Source organism: Poecilia mexicana, unplaced genomic scaffold (assembly GCF_051168715.1).
Source record: "Poecilia mexicana isolate PSO_F unplaced genomic scaffold, ASM5116871v1 scaffold_4, whole genome shotgun sequence".
NCBI classification, from domain to species: Eukaryota; Metazoa; Chordata; class Actinopteri; order Cyprinodontiformes; family Poeciliidae; genus Poecilia; species Poecilia mexicana.
This window is the reverse complement of record NW_028263373.1, coordinates 3308632-3329263: the sequence shown is the minus strand read 5'-3', so window position 1 is coordinate 3329263 and position 20632 is coordinate 3308632. Positions and strand designations below refer to the sequence as shown.

Here is a 20632-nt window from a genome sequence, read left to right as displayed (position 1 = left end):
CCTGGGCTGGCTCTCTCGTCAGATAGTCAGGTTTCTATACTTGTGAGACACCCAGCGTCGGTCTCCAGGATCCTGACAAAAAAACCATAAGCCCTAGGAAAATTTTGAAAACAATTTACGGGAGCAGGCATGTGTATCTATGTCATGACCAACTTTGAGATCAATAGGCCGCTATTTGTGCCTGTGAGGGGGAGTTAAACAGAGTTTTGGAGTCAGACCTCCACTGTCCTGTGTGTGTGTTTCAGAGAGAAATCTTAGTGATGCTGTGAGTTCCTCAGACTCAAGTTTTTTCGTTTTTCTCAATTTATGTCGTCATTTTTACACAGAATCCCAATAAAAATAATAGCTCCAATGCCGGGATCGAGCCGCACATTTTGATACCACTTTTGTGGGTGGGCACGCAGCGGTACAAGCCGCATTAATGGTGATGGAAGAAAAATAAAGATATAAAGAGACATTCTATTGGGTGTAGATTAATAGGTGCCTGCCATGCAATGCATGGAGGCAGTGACTGACCTTTGCAGGTCAGTCACTGCTCTCCCTATGCATTGCTTATGGCAGGCCCCAATAACTAGAAAATTCCTGCAGAAATTTTAAGGGGCCTGCCAAAGTGTGCCCATCACTTTAGTCCCAGCATTTTAGATTTGTCCTGATATATAGATCCATGCTGGTCTAACATACATATCTTAAAGTATTGTCAAGGATATCATAGGTATATATATGAACTGAGTCAACATTAAAATGTAATCCCAGATCAGTGAAATTCAGTCATATATACATATACGTATGTATATATGTATATACATATATAATGTATGTATTTCAAACGAGGATTTCCAGCTTCAGAGATTCAGGAGCTGAGATCGAGTCCAAAATCCGGTGAGATTCATCCGTGCTGCAGTGAATCCGTCTCTCTTTATAGATTTCTCCCTCTTCTTCCTCACATCGTGTCTTTAGGAAACCTTCGAAACAAAAGCAGAAGATTTAGGATGTATCTTACTAGTGAAAGAATATAAATAATAGTCTTTACCACCTGTGTAAACTTTGCCGGTGAATGTTATAACACATAATATAAGTTTTATAATATGTGTTATATTGTTTCATTTCTAATATAGGCCCTTGTGTCAGATAATCTAAGTCAATGTTAGAGAATAATTAATTTTTTTAGATTAACAGAATCTCAGTTAGCCTTCATAGCGGGGCTGAACCCGTATTACACCAAGCACTGTAGCTAATATTAGCTGGTATCTCGCCGGTGGACATAAATACAGTAAAGTAATATTCTAATCACAATATATACACAATAATATGTCCATCTTACTTGTGAAATGTTGTCTGTGGAGCCCTCACATCAATAATCCATCGACCAGAACAACAATATCCCTCAGTGCTGAGGCATCTTCTGCTGTTTTGGTTGAGCAAAGTAGGAGGGTATACCGCTCCAAGATGGCCGCTGTGTTTCCTGCACCGGAGCGGCCAATGCGGGGTCTACTCTTATATTATGTCTATGAGCCAGACCTCCTGTTTAAAAAGAAGCCGAAGTTTGACACCTAATACATATGAGGTATGTGTCTTATTAACTTTATATTTTCTTTGAGAAAATAACATTGACTATGTTCTCTTTCTCTGTAATGTTAGCTATAAGCAATTCAAACCAATCCTACCTTAGTTAATGTAAGCTAAAGTTATTAAACTCCATTACTGTAACATTAGCCCTTAATATTAAACATATTTTAAAGGCAGACCAATTGGTTTTTTCCCTCCAATTTTAATGTAGCAAATTATTTGCTAATATATTAGTCAAAGTTATCCTTTATGTGCATTATTTAGCGACTTGGCTGATGTGACACAGTGCTTGTGTTCTTTGCTTTGGCAACTTTAGCCACATGAAGACCCATGTTAGCCTAGGACACATGGTGGGGGGGACAAAGTTGGCTAATGAAGACATGCTACGAGTGTGGAGGATGATAATAAGGACCAACCACCAGAGAAAGAAGTTCCTGTTTGACCAAAGAGAAAGAAGTAGATTAAATATTCCCAAAGATAATTAGGTAAGTTGTTTTTGTGTTAATATTTTCACTATGTGAAGTGGGGTGGGACAGCCAGGTAAGTGGGGAATGGGGAGCAGGAATCAACATTCACCAGCTGAGTTAAGTTACGTTTTAGACAACTAAAAACTGGTGTTAAATCTATTTATTTATTTATCTATAAGCTTCTTGCAAACAACCCTAAGTTAGAGTATCTGGTTAGAAATAATTTAGAATGCTCATTAAGTAAAAAGATGCATTCATGTGCCTAAAACTATATGTTAAATGATGTAATCTGAATAACAGTGGCAGTCTGTCTGAACTTCTGCCAGACAAATATTTGATCAGAATAATTTTGTTCAGCTCCAGTTATTATTCCACTTGTATTAAGAAATACTTGTATTGCACTTTATAACAACCAGTCATGTTAACTAGGCATTTGTCTGCCAGTCTACCATTCTGACAGTGTGCAGCAAGGGACATTTTTGAAATGGTATTTAAATAAATGCTGAAATATGATGACATTGTTTTTTGTTCTTGTTCTTTTTTTAAGTGACCACAATGAATTGAGTCATCACCGACTATGAGAATGTCCAGAAGAGATTCACCAAGTTTGAATTCATGAAAAGGCTTTCGCCATGATTAACACTGACCACAACCATGGCAAGAACAGCTGTAATTTCTGAGCATTTCCGGACACCTTTAAAGAGCTGCTTCCAGAAAATTAACACAACAATCTAACGCTCTAAAAAAACCTGTTTTTAGAGTGTTAGAGGAAGACTATGACGAAGGAGCTGGCTGACACAATCAGAGCAAAACATATTAGGACTGTTGAAAGAACCTATTTCCTTAGGTTACAGATTAAGTAATTCTGTTTTAGTTTTTCAATCAGTATTTCAGAGTAACAACATACTGACCAGACGTTAAACCCTCTGTTTGAAGAACAAGTTTTCTTTTGTTTTATTCCAATGTACAAAGGGTTTGTTCTACAGCTATGATGGTAGTTATAAGTAGTCCAGTGTGTTTCACTTCATTTAAGGTAAGACTTAACATTAATGACTATGTTAATATAGCACTTGACACTGTAATGACACTTTAATGACATCTTTATAACTGGTGCTACTTGTTCCACTTGATGTAAGAGGAATTATTAATGACTCTGTTATTAAATCATTTGACAGTGTAATAAAGCTTAATGAAATCTTTATTGTTGGTCCTACTTGTTCTGCTTTATTTCAGGTAGGGATAAATATTAATTACTGTTTCATTAAAGCTTTTGACACTGTAATAACACTTAATGACATTATTATGACATATTTATGACATATGATGATTTCTTGGTTAATGTCAAGTTGTCATACCAAAGACATTTTGAATAATGTCAACTTTGTATTAAGAGTGTCATGATTTAACGAATGACACTTTATGACAACAGTCATAAATATTCATGAAGGCTCATTCATGTTCATGACAGGTGTTATGTCATTTCAGTCTTATTCACACCCCGTCAAATAAAGTGTTACTGTTATTTTTTTTAAATAAAGTCTCGGCTCTGATAACTGATCCACTCAGCTGGTTTGGATCTGTACATCCAGACACGGAGCCGGGTTCTGTTCAGGTTCCTCTGACTGCTGCGCTAATACCACTGGCTCTGTTATAAATGGGACTGAACTGGACTGATTCACAATAACTGAGTAATCCTGGATGTTTCCATGGAAACCTGTGATGTTCCACCTGAAGAGCAGGATCAGTGAACTCTTCCTCCTCCTCCTCTTCCTCTGCAGGTCACCTGGGATTCCAGGACAGCTTTGTCACACCTGGAGTCTTCACCGTGGCTGAACTCGTCCGAGTCTCCCAGAGTGAGTGTAGCTCTTTCTCTTCCTTCTCTCTGATTGGTCCGTTAGTGACAGCTGCTCTGCGATTGGCTCAGCAAATTATTATTTTATTATTAAACTTTTAAATTGTTTTCATTTTTATTTAATTTGTGCTTTTATTAATTTTATTGTTTTATTATATTTTTCTGTTTTCCTTGTGTTTCATATTATTTTGTCTGTCTAAATATTTTTATTTAATTTTATTTTTAATAAATTCTGTTCCATTATTTATTGTTGGTTAATAACTCAGATGGATTTTTAGTTAATCTTTTGTTGCTTAGTTCTCGATCATTCTGTTACTCCCAGTTTTGACCAGAACCAGACCTGCTCCAGTTCCATGTTTTATTATTTTAATTATTTTATTATCTCTGTCCCCCTCTGTCACCTGGGTTGGAGGAAAGTACAGGTGTAAGCACACAGCCTGGAGGCGCTCCTTTATGAACCACAGCTGTAGGACAGTTGTCATGGAAACCAGCTGTTGGTCTGCAGTCCATCTGATGGCTGAGCAGTTTTTCTGCTCTCTAGCTCCCTCTGCTGGTGTTGTCGTGTCGTCTTCTGGATCAGACGTCCAGGTCCTGCTGTCCATCCATGTCCCCGTCTTCATCCATGTTGGATGGTTTTTAGCTCCATGCAGATTAAATGTTTCTGCTGCGGCTCCTGAAGCTGAAACACACATCGTCTCTTTCACACACACACCAAAACAAAGCCTGTCAGTGTGTGTGTGTGCGTGGGTGTGTATTGTGTGGGTCAGCACATTTGCAGCGATGCAGCGATGAAAGAATCACTTATAGATTAGGGTACAGGAGAGTGCATGTTCTGTCTGAGTGTGTGTGTGTGTGTGTGTGTGTGTGTGTGCGTGCGTGTGTGCGTGTGAGGTCACAGCAGCGTTAGCATCAGACGAAGAGTAATGCAGCACCAGTTAAACCAGTTCAGTCCTGCAGATAGAACTGGTGTTGCTGGTTTCCGACCAATCATGTGGCTCCGTCTGGGAGCTCTGTGCCCTGAGTTTTGTCTTGCAGGCTCATTGAACAGTTCAGTTCCCCCAGGTCACCAGGGAATCAGTACATGTGTCGCTCTGACCCGGTTCTGTGATGAGGTCGGCCACCAGGTCTTCTTCTTCTCTCTCTGCTCTTGTGATCCAGAGAAGCCCGGATAGTTCCAGAGCGGCACAGAACTACCTGCAGGTGCTTGATGCTGCTTTGACCCACTTGTTGCGGTTCTGGTCGGGTCACAGATCCAGTGTAGACCGGGTCATCTCAGCTGAGCAGCTATAGTGAAACTTCTCTCAGTTCCTAAATCCTGCTCAGAGTGAGACCTCTCTGCTTCTGCTCCTCTTGGTTCTGACAGCTGACAGAACCGAGTCCCAGATCCAGGTGGGATCTCACCTGGACTGAGTCCAGCAGTAGCTACAGCTGACACACACACACACACACACGCACACACACACACACACACACACACACACACACACACACACACACACACACACACACACACACACAACAGCAGTGACCTTGGCGCTGTGCAGCCATTACTCCCTGGCAGCCAATCGAATCTCTCCCTGTCGATCAATATCCTATTAAAGCAGCAGAGAGCGAGCAGCGGCCCGGTCCAGCTGCTCCAGAACCGACCAACAGAACCACTTCTATAGGTCCTGCCCTGGGTTGTGTTGAGCCGCTCCAGAACAGAGGAACCAGAAGTTCTGAAGAACCTGTCCGGGTCTGTTCTGGCTCCTCTCATAACGAAGTGGGTTCTGACCGGGTTCTCAACATGTGGGTCAGCTGTCAGCTTGGGTCGTCCTCAGGTTCTGGGTCCAATCGGAACATCTTGGTTAGGCTCAGTCTGGAGAAAGCTGGAAAAAAGTGGGTTTCCTGTGGGCGTGCACGTTGCTGTGGGCGTGCACGTTGCTGTGGGCGTGCACGTTGAGCTGGTTGCGGCTCAGCGTTGGCACCGACAGGTTTCACTCAGTCAGTCAGGTGACCCATTTGGCTGGGAGAAAAGGTGAGTGGACCTCCTCTACCCCTCCTCCATCCTGCCCTCTGTTGCCCTGGGCAACACACACACCTGGTCAGGTGCCAGCAGCAGATGGTCCCGCTGCTCCACCGCAGCAGAGAGCATCTTCATGATAACCATCGTCATGGTAACCATGGTCCAAAAGCTCTGAGATGAGCCAGGTTCACTGACAGAACCAGAACCAGGTTGGACCTGGAGGAGGCGTTCCTCAGGGATCCGGTCCAGATCACTTCCTGCTCCATCATCCCGTCTGGGAGGTTCTGGGATCTGCTCCCAGTTTGAACTGGGAATGCTGGAAACAAGCAGGAGAAACTTGGAAGCTGTTCAGGAATGTTGGAAGTACTTCTGGGTTCTGGTTCTGATGAACTTCCCAGCTCTGTGCTGTTGTCATTATTATTATTAATATTATTGACGGATTGTCCAGGCTGGCTGTGAAACACTGATGATGTGGAAACATGAACACTGCTGCTTCTCTCTTAGGAGAGCTCTCTCTCTGTGCGCGTGTGTGTGCGTGCGTGTGCGTGTGTGTGTGTGTGTGTGCGTGTGTGTGTGCGTGTGTGTGCGCATGTGTGCGTGTGCGTGTGCGTGTGTGCATGTGTGTGTGCGTGTGTGTGTGTGCGTGTGTGTGTATGTGTGTGTGTGCGCGAGTGTGTGTGTGCGTGTGTGTGTGCGTGTGCGTGTGTGTGTGCGTGTGTGTGTGCGTGTGTGTGTGTGCGTGTGTGTGTGTGCGTGTGTGTGTGTGCGTGTGTGTGTGTGCGTGTGTGTGTGTGTGCGTGTGTGTGCGTGTGTGTGTGTGTGTGCGTGTGTGTGTGTGCGTGTGTGAGCTATCTCTGCAGGGCTCAGTGATAGATAGATGGGCTGAGCTCACGGTGCTGAGCTCAGCAGAAAATTACCCAGCAGGTCCTGTCACTCCTCCTCCTCCTCTTCCTCCTTTCATCCCATCATGCTCAGTGTCAATAAAGTGATGAAGAGGAGGGATGGGGGGGCTGGAGGCCAGGGGATGGAGGGATGTCTGGGTTTGAAGCTGATTGCTGCCTTTGTTCAGCAGAGTTCACATAGAGGAAGAGGAGGAGGATGAAGGAATCTCAGGTCACGACTGAGGCGACCTCGGACTGAGGATGGAACCCGGTTCTGTCCATCCTGCTGACCGACCCAGTCTCTCCCTGTGTTCTGTCCTGCAGCTCCCATCGCGGCCGGAACCGGACCCAACTTCTCCCTGGCAGACCTGGACAGCTCCTCCTACTACAGCATGAGTCCAGGAGCCATGAGGAGGCCGCTGCCCAGCACCTCCTCCTCCAGGTGAGAACACACCTGCTCACACAGAACACGGACTGGCAAACAGGACCGGAACGAGAACCAGAACTGGGACCCGAACCAGCAAAATGTTGTTGGTTCTGGTTGGATGTTGTTGGTTCTGGTTGGATGTTGCTGGTTCTGCTCAGCCACATGCAGAGGTGGGCTGAGGGGGGCTTGAGCCCCTGCCCCTTTTATCCTTGATTTCTCCAGTGCCCTTTTTGATTTTTTTTTTCATTCTTTATTATATTTTTATCTGTGTGTCAGAGCGGGCCCTCTCTGACACACAGAGGGCCCTCTCTGACACACAGAGGGCCCGCTCTGACACACAGAGGGCCCGCTCTGACACACAGAGGGCCCTCTCTGACACACAGAGGGCCCGCTCTGACACACAGAGGGCCCGCTCTGACACACAGAGGGCCCTCTCTGACACACAGAGGGCCCTCTCTGACACACAGAGGGCCCTCTCTGACACACAGAGGGCCCGCTCTGACACACAGAGGGCCCTCTCTGACACACAGAGGGCCCGCTCTGACACACAGAGGGCCCTCTCTGACACACAGAGGGCCCGCTCTGACACACAGAGGGCCCGCTCTGACACACAGAGGGCCCGCTCTGACACACAGAGGGCCCGCTCTGACACACAGAGGGCCCTCTCTGACACACAGAGGGCCCACTCTGACACACAGAGGGCCCTCTCTGACACACAGAGGGCCCGCTCTGACACACAGAGGGCCTGCTTTGCCCCTCAGCAATAATATTTAGCTAAATAACCCAGTCTGGCTGCCCTCCGTCTCATAATGACTCTCAGAGCCTCCATGTTGTTCAGACACCGTCTCCATGGTGACGAGGGGGCGGATCTGAGCCTCACTATCAGATTATGGGTAAGAATATTTACACTGGTTTTTGAATAAAAACCGTAGGTCTGATGTTGACATTAGAAAAACTGTTTTTGTTTATATTTTCATAATTGTCCTTGCAATAGCGGGAAAAACTCGCCTCGCCCCAAAACACAGAAATGGTTCTGCTGTGAGAAAACTTGTGACTTTAACTTCATCAGGCTGCTGAAAGCCCGTTTCGATGCAGGCGCCTGAGTCGGACCCACCGACAGATAGAAAGAAAATATATCAGACATCCTGATGTAAGACGCGGCACTGACACTGCGTTCCAGTATGCACCTCACAGCCCCGGTACCACCTGGTACCTCCCGGAACCACCCGATACCACCCGATGCCACCCGATACCACCTGGTACCACCCGATACCACCTGGTACCACCTGGTACCACCTGATGCCACCCGATACCACCTGGTACCACCCGATACCACCTGGTACCACCTGGTACCACCTGATGCCACCCGATACCACCTAGTACCACCCGATGCCACCAGATACCACCTGGTACCACCTGGTACCACCTGATGCCACCCGATACCACCTAGTACCACCCGATACCACCTGATGCCACCCGATACCACCTGGTACCACCTGATGCCACCCGATACCACCTGGTACCACCTGATGCCACCCGATACCACCTAGTACCACCCGATACCACCTGATGCCACCCGATACCACCTGGTACCACCCGATGCCACCAGATACCACCTGGTACCACCCGATGCCACCCGATGCCACCTGATACCACCTGGTACCACCTGGTACCACCTGATGCCACCCGATACCACCTAGTACCACCCGATACCACCTGATGCCACCCGATACCACCTGGTACCACCCGATGCCACCCGATGCCACCAGATACCACCTGGTACCACCCGATGCCACCCGATGCCACCTGATACCACCTGGTACCACCCGATGCCACCTGATACCACCTGGTACCACCCGATACCACCTGGTACCACCTGGTACCACCTGATGCCACCCGATACCACCTAGTACCACCCGATACCACCCGATGCCACCTGATGCCACCCTATACCACCCGGTACCACCCGGTACCACCTGATGCCACCCGGTACCACCCGATACCACCCGGTACCACCCGATACCACCCGATACCACCCGGTACCACCCAGTACCACCCGATACCACCCGATACCACCTGGTACCACCCGATGCCACCCGATGCCACCTGATGCCACCCGATACCACCCGGTACCACCCGATACCACCCGATACCACCTGATGCCACCCGATACCACCCGATATCACCCGGTACCAGCCGGTACCACCCAATACCACCCGGTACCAGCCGGTACCACCTGATGCCACCCGATACCACCCGGTACCACCTGATGCCACCCGATACCACCCGGTACCACCCGGTACCAGCTGGTACCACCCGGTACCACCTGATGCCACCCGATACCACCCGGCACCACCCGGTACCACCCGATACCACCCGGTACCAGCCGGTACCACCCGATACCACCCGGTACCAGCCGGTACCAGCCGGTACCACCCGATACCACCTGCTGGCTGTTCGCTCTGCTTCTCCTTAACGTTTCTACCAGGCAGGTTAAAGCCGCTGCTGATCTGGGCTGTAGATAGAAGGTCCTGCAGAACCTCAGCTGTTAAAGGGAGATTCGGCCCATTTGGACTTCACAAAACAAACATCAGGAAAAATACTGCAGCATAGCAGCATAAAGCCAAACATGCCACAATTAAATGAATCAAAATGTCCCAAAAGTATCAGAGGACTGACACAGGGGCCACCGGGGGATTCCAGGTAGATTCCAGGTAGATTCCAGGTAGATTCAGAGATGCGCATCGCAACGACTGTTCATGCAGGGCCGGTGTTTTGACGATCTGTCGTACCGGTAAATCCAGCGTACCTCGTGGTAATGCGCACATCGATGTTACGTTTCTTATAAATCCGTCACACCTGTAGAAGTTTCATTTTGTGTGTTTTAGTTCTCAGACGTTTACGGTAAATAAAAAAATTAAAATAAGAAAAATCCAGTTATCTCCACGCAGCGTCCAGAAAGAGGTGATGTTCTGCTTGTTGCCCAACAGCTTCGGTCAGCATCCAGCTGTTCATGAGCTTTTTTAGGACATATTCCTGCAGTTTTCTAAAGAAATATTGAAATATTAAAAAGGCAGATTAGCTATAGGGACAAAATATCCCGACCAAATGTGTAGTCAAACAGTATTTGTAGTAATAGTGACGCTAAACGGGACGAATGTCTTGTTTACAGTTTGGTAACAATATTGGAAACGGTAAAAGTCATTTATGTTAATATGTTTGATTAACATAGCAGCTTAATTAAATAAAATTTACCGTAAACTTCTGAGAAACATAACACACAGGTATGACGGATTGATAAGAAATCTGCTGAGTAAGCAGTATGTGACGTAGCATCGATGTGCCATAAGGTTTGCTGGATTTACGGATATGACAGACAGAACACCGGTCCAAGGTAATATGGGGCCTTAGACAGAAGCCCCTCCCCCAGCCCCGTCCTACTAAGAACCTCAGCATCACTAACATGATTAAATATCGATAAGGTGAATCTGTGAGAGGGAGACCCGGTTTATTGGCCCAGTTTAAAATCAATCACTGATTATTGGTTATTTGCTGTGATGTATTTGTGAACAAACCCAACTGAAACACAAAGATTACACCATATTGTAGCCATGGTAACACAACAATCAAACTATCAAGATGATTCTTTAAACTTTTACAAAGTAAACTTCCTAATTAAATCCTAATGTACTTTTTATCTCAGCTGGATGCATTAAATAAAATTTAATAAGATTGTCATTCTCTATAAATGATGCTACAGCTTTAGATCTATGGTCTGTGTTACAATTCAACCATTTCTAGGGGCCCCTGAATGCCTAGAGGCCCCTGAATGGCCCCTACCAGCAGCTACTGAGTTTTCTTTGCCTTGATGTCTCAGTCTTATAATTCTAGATCAGAGGTTCAAACATCAAACAGTTATATAGAGTTTAACCATTTGAGCTTTTTGATCTATAAATCAGTTTGCAGCAGCCAAGTTGTTCTAGAGGTTAAATAGATATTATTAGGGCTTATTTAGTAAAATGACAGCAAATTAGCTTATTTCATAACTTCATAACCTTTGACCTTCTCTCCTCTGGTCTGACTAACAGCTACAGTCTCAGATCAACTCAGCCTTCCAGGACAGTTGGGGAAAATATACTACATTTGCTTTGCATTGCCCCCGCATGATGGGAATGATATAGGATCCAATTAAATTCTAGATTAATATGGATTGTTGCTATATTGGTGTACGGCGTTTTAAGATCTTGTTCAATGTGCCCCTTTTTAACTTTGACCTTATGCCCCTCCAAAGGTTTCTACACGGCTTTGGTTCTGGTTGGTTGTTGTTGATTAGCTGTTGGTTGGTTCTGGTTGGTGGTTGGTTGTATAATATACACAGCTTGCTCTTGGTGAAGGCGGATCCTTTTTCCCTCTGCTCCTTCCCTGACCATGCCTGCCCTGCTTGCTCTGTTTTTGTCCTGTCTTTTTCTCTTTTTCTATATTTTTGGAGCCTTTCTTTGCACATCATCCAGATCTACAAATTATGGATCTGGTCAACCGATCTCTCAATGCAATTGATCAAATTTTTGACGAGAAGTCTGGGCACAGGAGAGCCTCTTGTCCTCCTGGGACACACCCAGCGGGATTCACCCTGGATTTATTCATGATAACAGGATTTCTGCTGTATGGAGCTTGTGGATTCCTGGATTATTGACAAATTTGTGACGGACTTGGCCGAACTAGCGAACACTCAGACTGTTGGTGTGGACAGAGACAAGGACTCTCAAACTCACTAACAGGATGGAGTCGATCTTGGAGAAGTTGCTGGTTTCGGTTCAGTGGAACAACCAAACTAATTTGGATGATTGGGACCTGAGACGTATCGGAGAGACTTTAGGGAAGATTGAAATTTATAATCTTCCCAACCTAAGACGTTCTGTTTCTGAATTGGCTTTTCCCGTGTGGCCTTGGAAGGGCTGCATATTTCCAATCTCCTTGAAGATATGTAAACATAACGCTCTTCCCACCTCACCCCCTCCTGTATAGCTGCAGCTGTGGAGCTGAGCGCTCCCAAGGACATCATGCCTCGATAAACAACACCTCTATCAGACTTTGCCAGGAGGCTGAGCAACCTGGTTTCATGGCCCTGTGACGTCACCGCCTTCACTCATGTCTCTGTTTTGCCCTTTGTTTTATCTGAATGTTGCCATTTGCCCTAATGTGTCCTTTCCTCTTTTTTGTTTTAGAAACGGTGCCTATTTAACCCAGAAAAGGATTATTTTAGTTTATTAGTAATATCAGAAATTGTGGAGTACGCACTATTTAGATCAATATTATACAGCCCAGAAATGGAATCAGAATCAGAATTAGAATTAGAATAACTACGAACTTAGAATCCAGAAATACTTAACAGGAACAGTCATTGCTTAGTTTATATTACTTTTAACCCAGAAAAGGAATTAGCTCTCTTTCTTCTTTTTGTCTCTCCTATGGTTTGTTATTTTGTTTGTATTTCCTTTCATTTAATGTAAAGCACTTTGAATTGCCTTGTTGAAAATGTGCTATATAAATAAAATTAACTTACCTTGTTGGTTGGTTCTAGTTGGTTGTTGGTTGGTTGTTCTGGTTGGTTGTTGGTTGGTTCTGGTTGGTTGTTGGTTGGTTGGTTCTGGTTGGTTCTGGTTGGTTGTTGGTTGGTTGGTTCTGGTTGGTTCTGGTTGGTTGTTGGTTGGTTGGTTCTGGTTGGTTCTGGTTGGTTGGTTCTGGTTGGTTGTTGGTTGGTTCTGGTTGGTTGTTGGTTGGTTGGTACTGGTTGGTTGTTGGTTGTTCTGGTTGGTTGTTGGTTGGTTGGTTCTGGTTGGTTGTTGGTTGGTTGGTTCTGGTTGGTTGTTGGTTGGTTCTGGTTGGTTGGTTCTGGTTGGTTCTGGTTGGTTCTGGTTGGTTGTTGGTTGGTTCTGGTTGGTTGGTTGGTTCTGGTTGGTTCTGGTTGGTTGTTGGTTGGTTGGTTCTGGTTGGTTGTTGGTTGGTTCTGGTTGGTTGGTTCTGGTTGGTTGTTAGTTGGTTCTGGTTGGTTCTGGATGGTTGGTTCTGGTTGGTTGTTGGTTGTTCTGGTTGGTTGTTGGTTGGTTGGTACTGGTTGGTTGTTGGTTGTTCTGGTTGGTTGGTTCTGGTTGGTTGTTGGTTGTTCTGGTTGGTTGGTTCTGGTTGGTTGTTGGTTGGTTCTTGTTGGTTGTTGGTTGGTTCTGGTTGGTTGTTGGTTGGTTCTGGTTGGTTGTTGTTGGTTGTTAGTTGGTTCTGGTTGGTTGTTGGTTGGTTCTGGTTGGTTGTTGTTGGTTGTTAGTTGGTTCTGGTTGGTTGTTGGTTGGTTCTGGTTGGTTCTTGTTGGTTGTTGGTTGGTTCTGGTTGGTTGTTGGTTGGTTCTGGTTGGTTCTTGTTGGTTGTTGGTTGGTTCTTGTTGGTTGTTGTTGGTTGTTAGTTGGTTCTGGTTGGTTCTGGATGGTTGGTTCTGGTTGGTTGTTGGTTGTTCTGGTTGGTTGTTGGTTGGTTGGTACTGGTTGGTTGTTGGTTGTTCTGGTTGGTTGTTGGTTGGTTGGTTCTGGTTGGTTCTGGTTGGTTGTTGGTTGGTTGGTTCTGGTTGGTTGTTGGTTGGTTCTGGTTGGTTGGTTGGTTCTGGTTGGTTCTGGTTGGTTGTTGGTTGGTTCTGGTTGGTTGGTTGGTTCTGGTTGGTTCTGGTTGGTTGTTGGTTGGTTGGTTCTGGTTGGTTGTTGGTTGGTTCTGGTTGGTTGGTTCTGGTTGGTTGTTAGTTGGTTCTGGTTGGTTCTGGATGGTTGGTTCTGGTTGGTTGTTGGTTGTTCTGGTTGGTTGTTGGTTGTTGGTACTGGTTGGTTGTTGGTTGTTCTGGTTGGTTGGTTCTGGTTGGTTGGTTCTGGTTGGTTGTTGGTTGTTCTGGTTGGTTGGTTCTGGTTGGTTGTTGGTTGGTTCTTGTTGGTTGTTGGTTGGTTCTGGTTGGTTGTTGGTTGGTTCTGGTTGGTTGTTGGTTGGTTCTGGTTGGTTGTTGGTTGTTCTGGTTGGTTGGTTCTGGTTGGTTGTTGGTTGGTTCTTGTTGGTTGTTGGTTGGTTCTGGTTGGTTGGTTCTGGTTGGTTGTTGGTTGGTTCTGGTTGGTTGTTGGTTGGTTCTGGTTGGTTGTTGGTTGGTTCTGGTTGGTTGTTGGTTGTTCTGGTTGGTTGGTTCTGGTTGGTTGTTGGTTGGTTCTTGTTGGTTGTTGGTTGGTTCTGGTTGGTTGTTGGTTGTTCTGGTTGGTTGGTTCTGGTTGGTTGTTGGTTGGTTGTTGTTGGTTGTTATTGGTTCTGGTTGCTCCATCCTGCCTGCATCAGTCATATGTTTTTTTTTTATCACCTTCCTTCATCTGTTTCTGGTCTGGTGTCCATGCTATCGCTCCCAACAACTTTAAAATCCATCGGTGGCAGCTGCCATCTTTGCTGCTGTAAACTGAGTGCTCAGTTCTTCTTCTGTGGATCGGAAACTGTTCACACAGAAGTCTGACTTGGTTTAACCAGCAGGAAAAATTCAGATTTCAGCACATAATCATTGAACATAAAAACCTGCTGTGAGAATGGAGCTGAACGGAACAAACTGATTTCTTAATCAAACCTCAGTCAGGATCAAAACTGGTCCTCTAGAGTCAGAACCTGATTCTAGATATGAGATTAACTCTGATATGAGAGTAACTCATATCAGAGTGCGAGCACTCAATACAATTCACAAGAAGCTTCAAACATTCTGAGATGTTTAGGAAGAAAAGCCTGCAAGACGAAGAGCTTTAACCACATGTACACACACACTCACACACACACACACACAGCGCGTCTCTGCACTGCTCGCAGGGTTTGGCCTGACCTCTGCTGTTCAATCGATGCGGTCGCAGGAGTCGTCTGTCTGCTCAACTACCTGCCCTGCAGCTCTCTCTCTCTCTATCACACACACACACTCAGTATGTTGCTTCCTGAGCAGGACCAGCCAGCGTGTCCAACCTGCAGCTCACTGGATCTCAGTAACTTAAACAGAACCGGGGCGCACATGATAAACTGTACTAACTACAAGAAAAACAACAATAGTAATAATAACAATATTAACAATAACTATATACAAAGTCGGCCTTCTACCATGAAGAATCTCCAGGATCAGAGGACTGATGTCTCAGATCAGAGAACCTCATCCAGGCGTTTATCTTCAGTCTCATTGTTTCCTGCAGCAGCGTCTTCACTGGTCTGACCACCAAATCGATCCTCCAGCTGCAGCTGATCCAGAAGCTGCTGCAGCTGTTCTGACTAGAACCAGGAAGACGGAGACATAACACCAGATCTACAGTCCTGCAGCTGTAGCTCAGAGAACAGACTGTAAAATCCTGTTAGTCTATAAATCACTGGACGGTTTAGCACCACAACCATTAAAGATCTGCTGTTGCTGTATCAACCTGCCAGACCCTCAGGTTCTGGTTCTGGTTCTGCTCTGCATCCAGAACCAGAACCAATCAAGGAGAAGCAGCATTCAGCTTCTATGCACCACAAATTTGGAACAAACTTCCAGAAAACTGTAAAACAGCTGAAACACTGAGAGCCTTTAAATCTCAACTTAAAACCCACCTGGTTAGTTTTATTTGAAACGTAATTAATTATGAATTTATTGATGGCATCGACTTAATGTCATGTTTTGATTCAACGCTGCATGACTTTGTGTTTTTGTGTTTGTTATGAGGTAAAGCTCTTTGAAATGTCTTCCTGCTGAAATCTGCTGTACAGATAAAATTTGATTGATTGAAAGAGACATTCTAGTGCAGGGCTGTGCACTGCTAATGTTTATGCTAATGCTAATATTTATTTCACTGCCTTGAAAAGTTTACTTCAAGACAATGAAATGACTTTAGAGAAAAAAATTGCTAAAATGCTTATTTTATGGTAAAGGCTAATATTAGTGCACTGCCTAAGACGATTAACTAAACTGAGAGAAATATTGAGGCTTATATTTTGAAATTTTCAGTAAGCTTCATTTTAAAGGGCCACAGTAATCCCATGTGTAATAGTGGTTGGGTTAAACCAGTCATATAATGGCCAAAACAGCAATTACCTGTTGTGAAAAATATGAAGGCTTTTATTATGTACAGTATGTGATGCTCACATTTCAACAGTCCGTTGTGGTTGTCAGTTAAAGGTATCAGGTTTCATGAGTCATATGGCCCTTACTTCCTTTGCTCTTCTGCCATATTGTCTGTATTAAGTGTTCCGTCAAGGTGCTGTTTCTATATTTCTTATAAGGCTGCGTTCACACTGCAGCCTGAAGTGACTCAATTCCGATTTTTTTGACGTAATGCGACCTGTATCCGATCTTTTCATGGCAGTGAGAACAGCACAGGTCGGATTCTTTTTCGAATGCGACCCATATCCGATACGTATCCGATTCAAATGCGACCATAACGTCCAGGTCGCATTCATCCGAACTGAACGTCACTGATTCTCAACAAATCTCACTATTCTGTGTCCTGATAAGCGCAAGTGGGAAGAAAAACAACAACCATGACGGATTATATGAGGATCAAGTTGTTAATGTGCTGCTCCAGTTGGACAACAACAACAATATGTAAGCTAAGCTCCACCGTTAGCCTCCATGTTTACTTCCGCAAACACTGAGCACTTCTTCTTTTCATGGCGGTTGGCAGAACACTGAGAACGCTGACGCTATGGCGCCCTCTACTGCGCATGCGGGACACTTTCAGGTCATTTGCCCGTTCAGATTGCAGAACGCATACAGGTCGCATTTACTGGCAGTGTGAACGGCCCGGCAAAAAAATCGGAATTGAGTCACTTCAGGCTGCAGTGTGAACACACCCTAAATGCCAGCTCTGCCCTCTGTAGTTACCTGTGTTCTGCCATCACTGTAGTTCTAAAGGGCAGCTTTAGGACACAGAGGGGGAGACAAATGTCTATTCTGAGTCTAACTGACACCAAACAGTGTCAGTTAGACTTTGTTTTGAGTTGAATTTGGCTCGTTTTTTGTTAATTATGTTGCCACAGTTACTTGAAATGCCAACAAAAGTAATTGCTCCCCTCAAGCCGCATGTTTTGATTATGTGGGGGCACGCAGCGGTCTGAGCTGCTTTAACGCTAGTAGGAAGTGGCAGTTATTTTGAGCTGTAGAACAATTTGCGTTGCTTTGTTGTTTGTTTTAACAACAACAACTAGAAAATTTCTGAAGAAATTTAAACAGGGCCTGCCAAAGTGTGCCCGTCGGTTGCAACCCAGCCTTCTGATGCTAAACATTTGCATCAATGCTAAATTAGGCTACAGTGTGCTCAGTAGCATGTGGAGAATCACAAGCATGTTGAGTGATGTGGACTTACTCTATTCAGTATGTTAGAGTTAGTGTGTAAGCTAAAATTAGCCAAAATGCTAATGTTTGCCTAAAACAATGTTTCTCCATCCTGGTCCTCAGCCTCCCTGTCCTCCATGTTTCAGGTGTTTCCCTTCTGCCACCTGGATTGTATCTCTGGGTGATTAACAGGATCTGCAGCTCCTGATGGTCCTGCAGTCATTTGGATCAGCTGTTCTGGAACAGAGGCTCATCTAGAACATGCAGAGCGGGGGGGCTGAGGACCAGGTGGAGAAACACTGGTCTAAATGGTGTCAGTAGCATGTGGAGCATCACTAGCATGTTGTCTTACATTTATTTCCTCCATTCACTATACTAAACCTGGCTAATAAATAAGAAAAATAGATCACTTTTTTTAAGGAAAAGGCAGTGCACAAGTGGGAGGCAGTGAAGTGCTAATGTTAGTGCTAATGTTAGTGCTATTGTTAGTGCTAATGTTAGTGCACTGCCTTGTTGCACAAGGCACTAACCTGAGAGAAACGGATAATAAAGGCTAATATTGGCTGTTTTTCTGTTTTGGCCTTCAGTCAAGGTCGGATCCAGGGAGTTCTGACCCAGGAACAGAAGGTTCCCGATTCTGAGTTTGGTAACGGGTCTGCTGGTTGTGTTGTTGGTTCTGTTCCCGGTTCTGAGTTTGGTAACAGGTCTGCTGGTTGTGTTGCCGGTTGCTCTGTGTGCAGCTCTGCCAAGAGGATAAAGTGCATGGAGGAGGACGTTGACAGTCCCGGCGAGGAGTCCTACTACCCGGGTCCGGGTCGGTCTCCGGGGAATGGCGGCCAGGCCGGCAGCTGGCACGACGTGGAACCAGGTATGTTGTTGCCACAGAAACCCCTCCTGCTTCAATAACAGCATCTAACCCACTAACACCATCAGCTGCAACCTGAAGCTGCTGCAGAGCCAATGCTGCTGCTGGGGACAGGGCTTGTAGCTGTGTGTGTGTGTGTGTGTGTGTGTGTGCAGTCATCTCGGAGAGGCGCAGCCATCTTAATCTGTCTTCCTGCAGGTCGGAGGTCAGACGGGAAACACGTCAGTCTCTTGTTCGTCCCTCTACTGTCACTCTGAGTTATTAATAAACTACCAAATTATATTTATTGTAAAACATTTGCTTCAGGATATTTAATTCTAATATTGTATTGCATAAAATAAAAAAAATTTCATCTTATTTTTATGTTGTAATTTATTTAAATGGGCACTTTTACATATAATAAACAATGAAATAATTTTGAAATAAAAACTTTCAAAACATCAGAAAATAGAGAAATGAATGAATAAAAAGCATGTTGATAATTTCAGTCATACTGAAGGTGTTGTGTTTGTGGGAGGTGTCCACCCGTCTGTTTTCATGCTTTCTCTTCTTCTTCTTCCCGTTTGTTTGCGTCTCGCGGTGGAAGCTGGATATAAGCTACGCGGCTCTCTAGCTAGCTCGTTCATCTCTCGACAAGGTAAAGACGACAACACGGCGTTTCCTCCGTCTCCGTGTGTGTGACCCCGCCTCCTCTCCTCTGATGATGGACAGATAGATGTGGATGGTTTGTCTCTGTGTCGTCTGCTGGTTCCCCACCCACCTGTGCTCACCTGTCAGCATGCCGATGGCATCATGGTGGCTGTTTATTGGTCGGTGTGTTTGGACGGAGTGTGTGTGTTGAGGTGTGAATGTTTCCTTTAACACCTGTCACCTTTACCTGGTTCACCTGTAGAGCTGGACCGGTTCAGCCCAGTTCTGAGGTCCAACTGTTTCCGTGTGCTGCAGCGTTCCACTGATCAGGGATCGTCTTTACGATGCAGACCGGGAAAACGAAACAACTCGATTTACCAAACAATCATTTTGTGTTTTTAGTTTCTGTTCAGACATGATATGATGAGAAACAGAAACTGGATGGATGAATTGATGGATGGATGTATGGATGATGGATGGATGGATGATGGATGGATGAATGGATGATGGATGGATGGATGATGGATGGATGAATGGATGATGGATGGATGGATGATGGATGGATGAATGGATGATGGATGGATGGATGATGGATGGATGAATGGATGATGGATGGATGGATGATGGATGGATGAATGGATGATGGATTGATGAATGGATGATGGATGGATGGATGGATGGATGGATGGATGGATTGATGAATGGATGATGGATGGATGGATGGATGATGGATGGATGGATGATGGATGGATGGATGATGGATGGATGGATGGACGGACGGATGGATGGATGGATGATGGATGGATGGATGGATGGATGGATGATGGATGGATGGATGATGGATGAATGGATGATGGATGGATGGATGATGGATGGATGGATGGATGGATGGATTGATGAATGGATGATGGATGGATGGATGGATGATGGATGGATGGATGATGGATGGATGGATGATGGATGGATGGATGGACGGACGGATGGATGGATGGATGATGGATGGATGGATGGATGGATGATGGATGGATGATGGATGGAAGGATGATGGATGGATGGATTGATGAATGGATGATGGATGATGGATGGATGGATGATGGATGGATGGATGGATGGATTGATGAATGGATGATGGATGGATGGATGGATGGATGGATGGATGATGGATGGATGAATGGATGATGGATGGATGGATGATGGATGGATGGATGATGGATGGATGGACGGACGGATGGATGGATGGATGATGGATGGATGGATGGATGGATGGATGGATGATGGATGGATGATGGATGGATGATGGATGGAAGGATGATGGATGGATGGATTGATGAATGGATGATGGATGGATGGATGGATGGATGATGAATGGATGGATGGATGATGGATGGATGAATGGATGATGGATGGATGATGGATGGATGGATGGATGGACGGACGGATGGATGGATGATGGATGGATGGATGGATGGATGGATGGATGGATGATGGATGGATGATGGATGGAAGGATGATGGATGATGGATGGATGGATTGATGAATGGATGATGGATGGATGGATGGATGGATGATGAATGGATGGTTGGATGATGGATGAACG

General features: G+C 45.3%; 1 protein-coding gene across 1 annotated transcript in view; it reads left to right on the top strand.

Annotated features, from left to right (window-relative positions):
- nfia (nuclear factor I/A) overlaps positions 1–20632 on the top strand; it is a 67595-nt gene that overhangs the window by 25160 nt on the left and 21803 nt on the right. Inside the window, exons 4-7 of the mRNA XM_088004807.1 lie at positions 3812–3886; positions 7096–7213; positions 18281–18408; positions 18992–19042. Of these exons, the coding sequence (XP_087860933.1) occupies positions 3812–3886; positions 7096–7213; positions 18281–18408; positions 18992–19042 (372 nt within the window). The remainder of the gene's footprint in view (positions 1–3811; positions 3887–7095; positions 7214–18280; positions 18409–18991; positions 19043–20632) is intronic.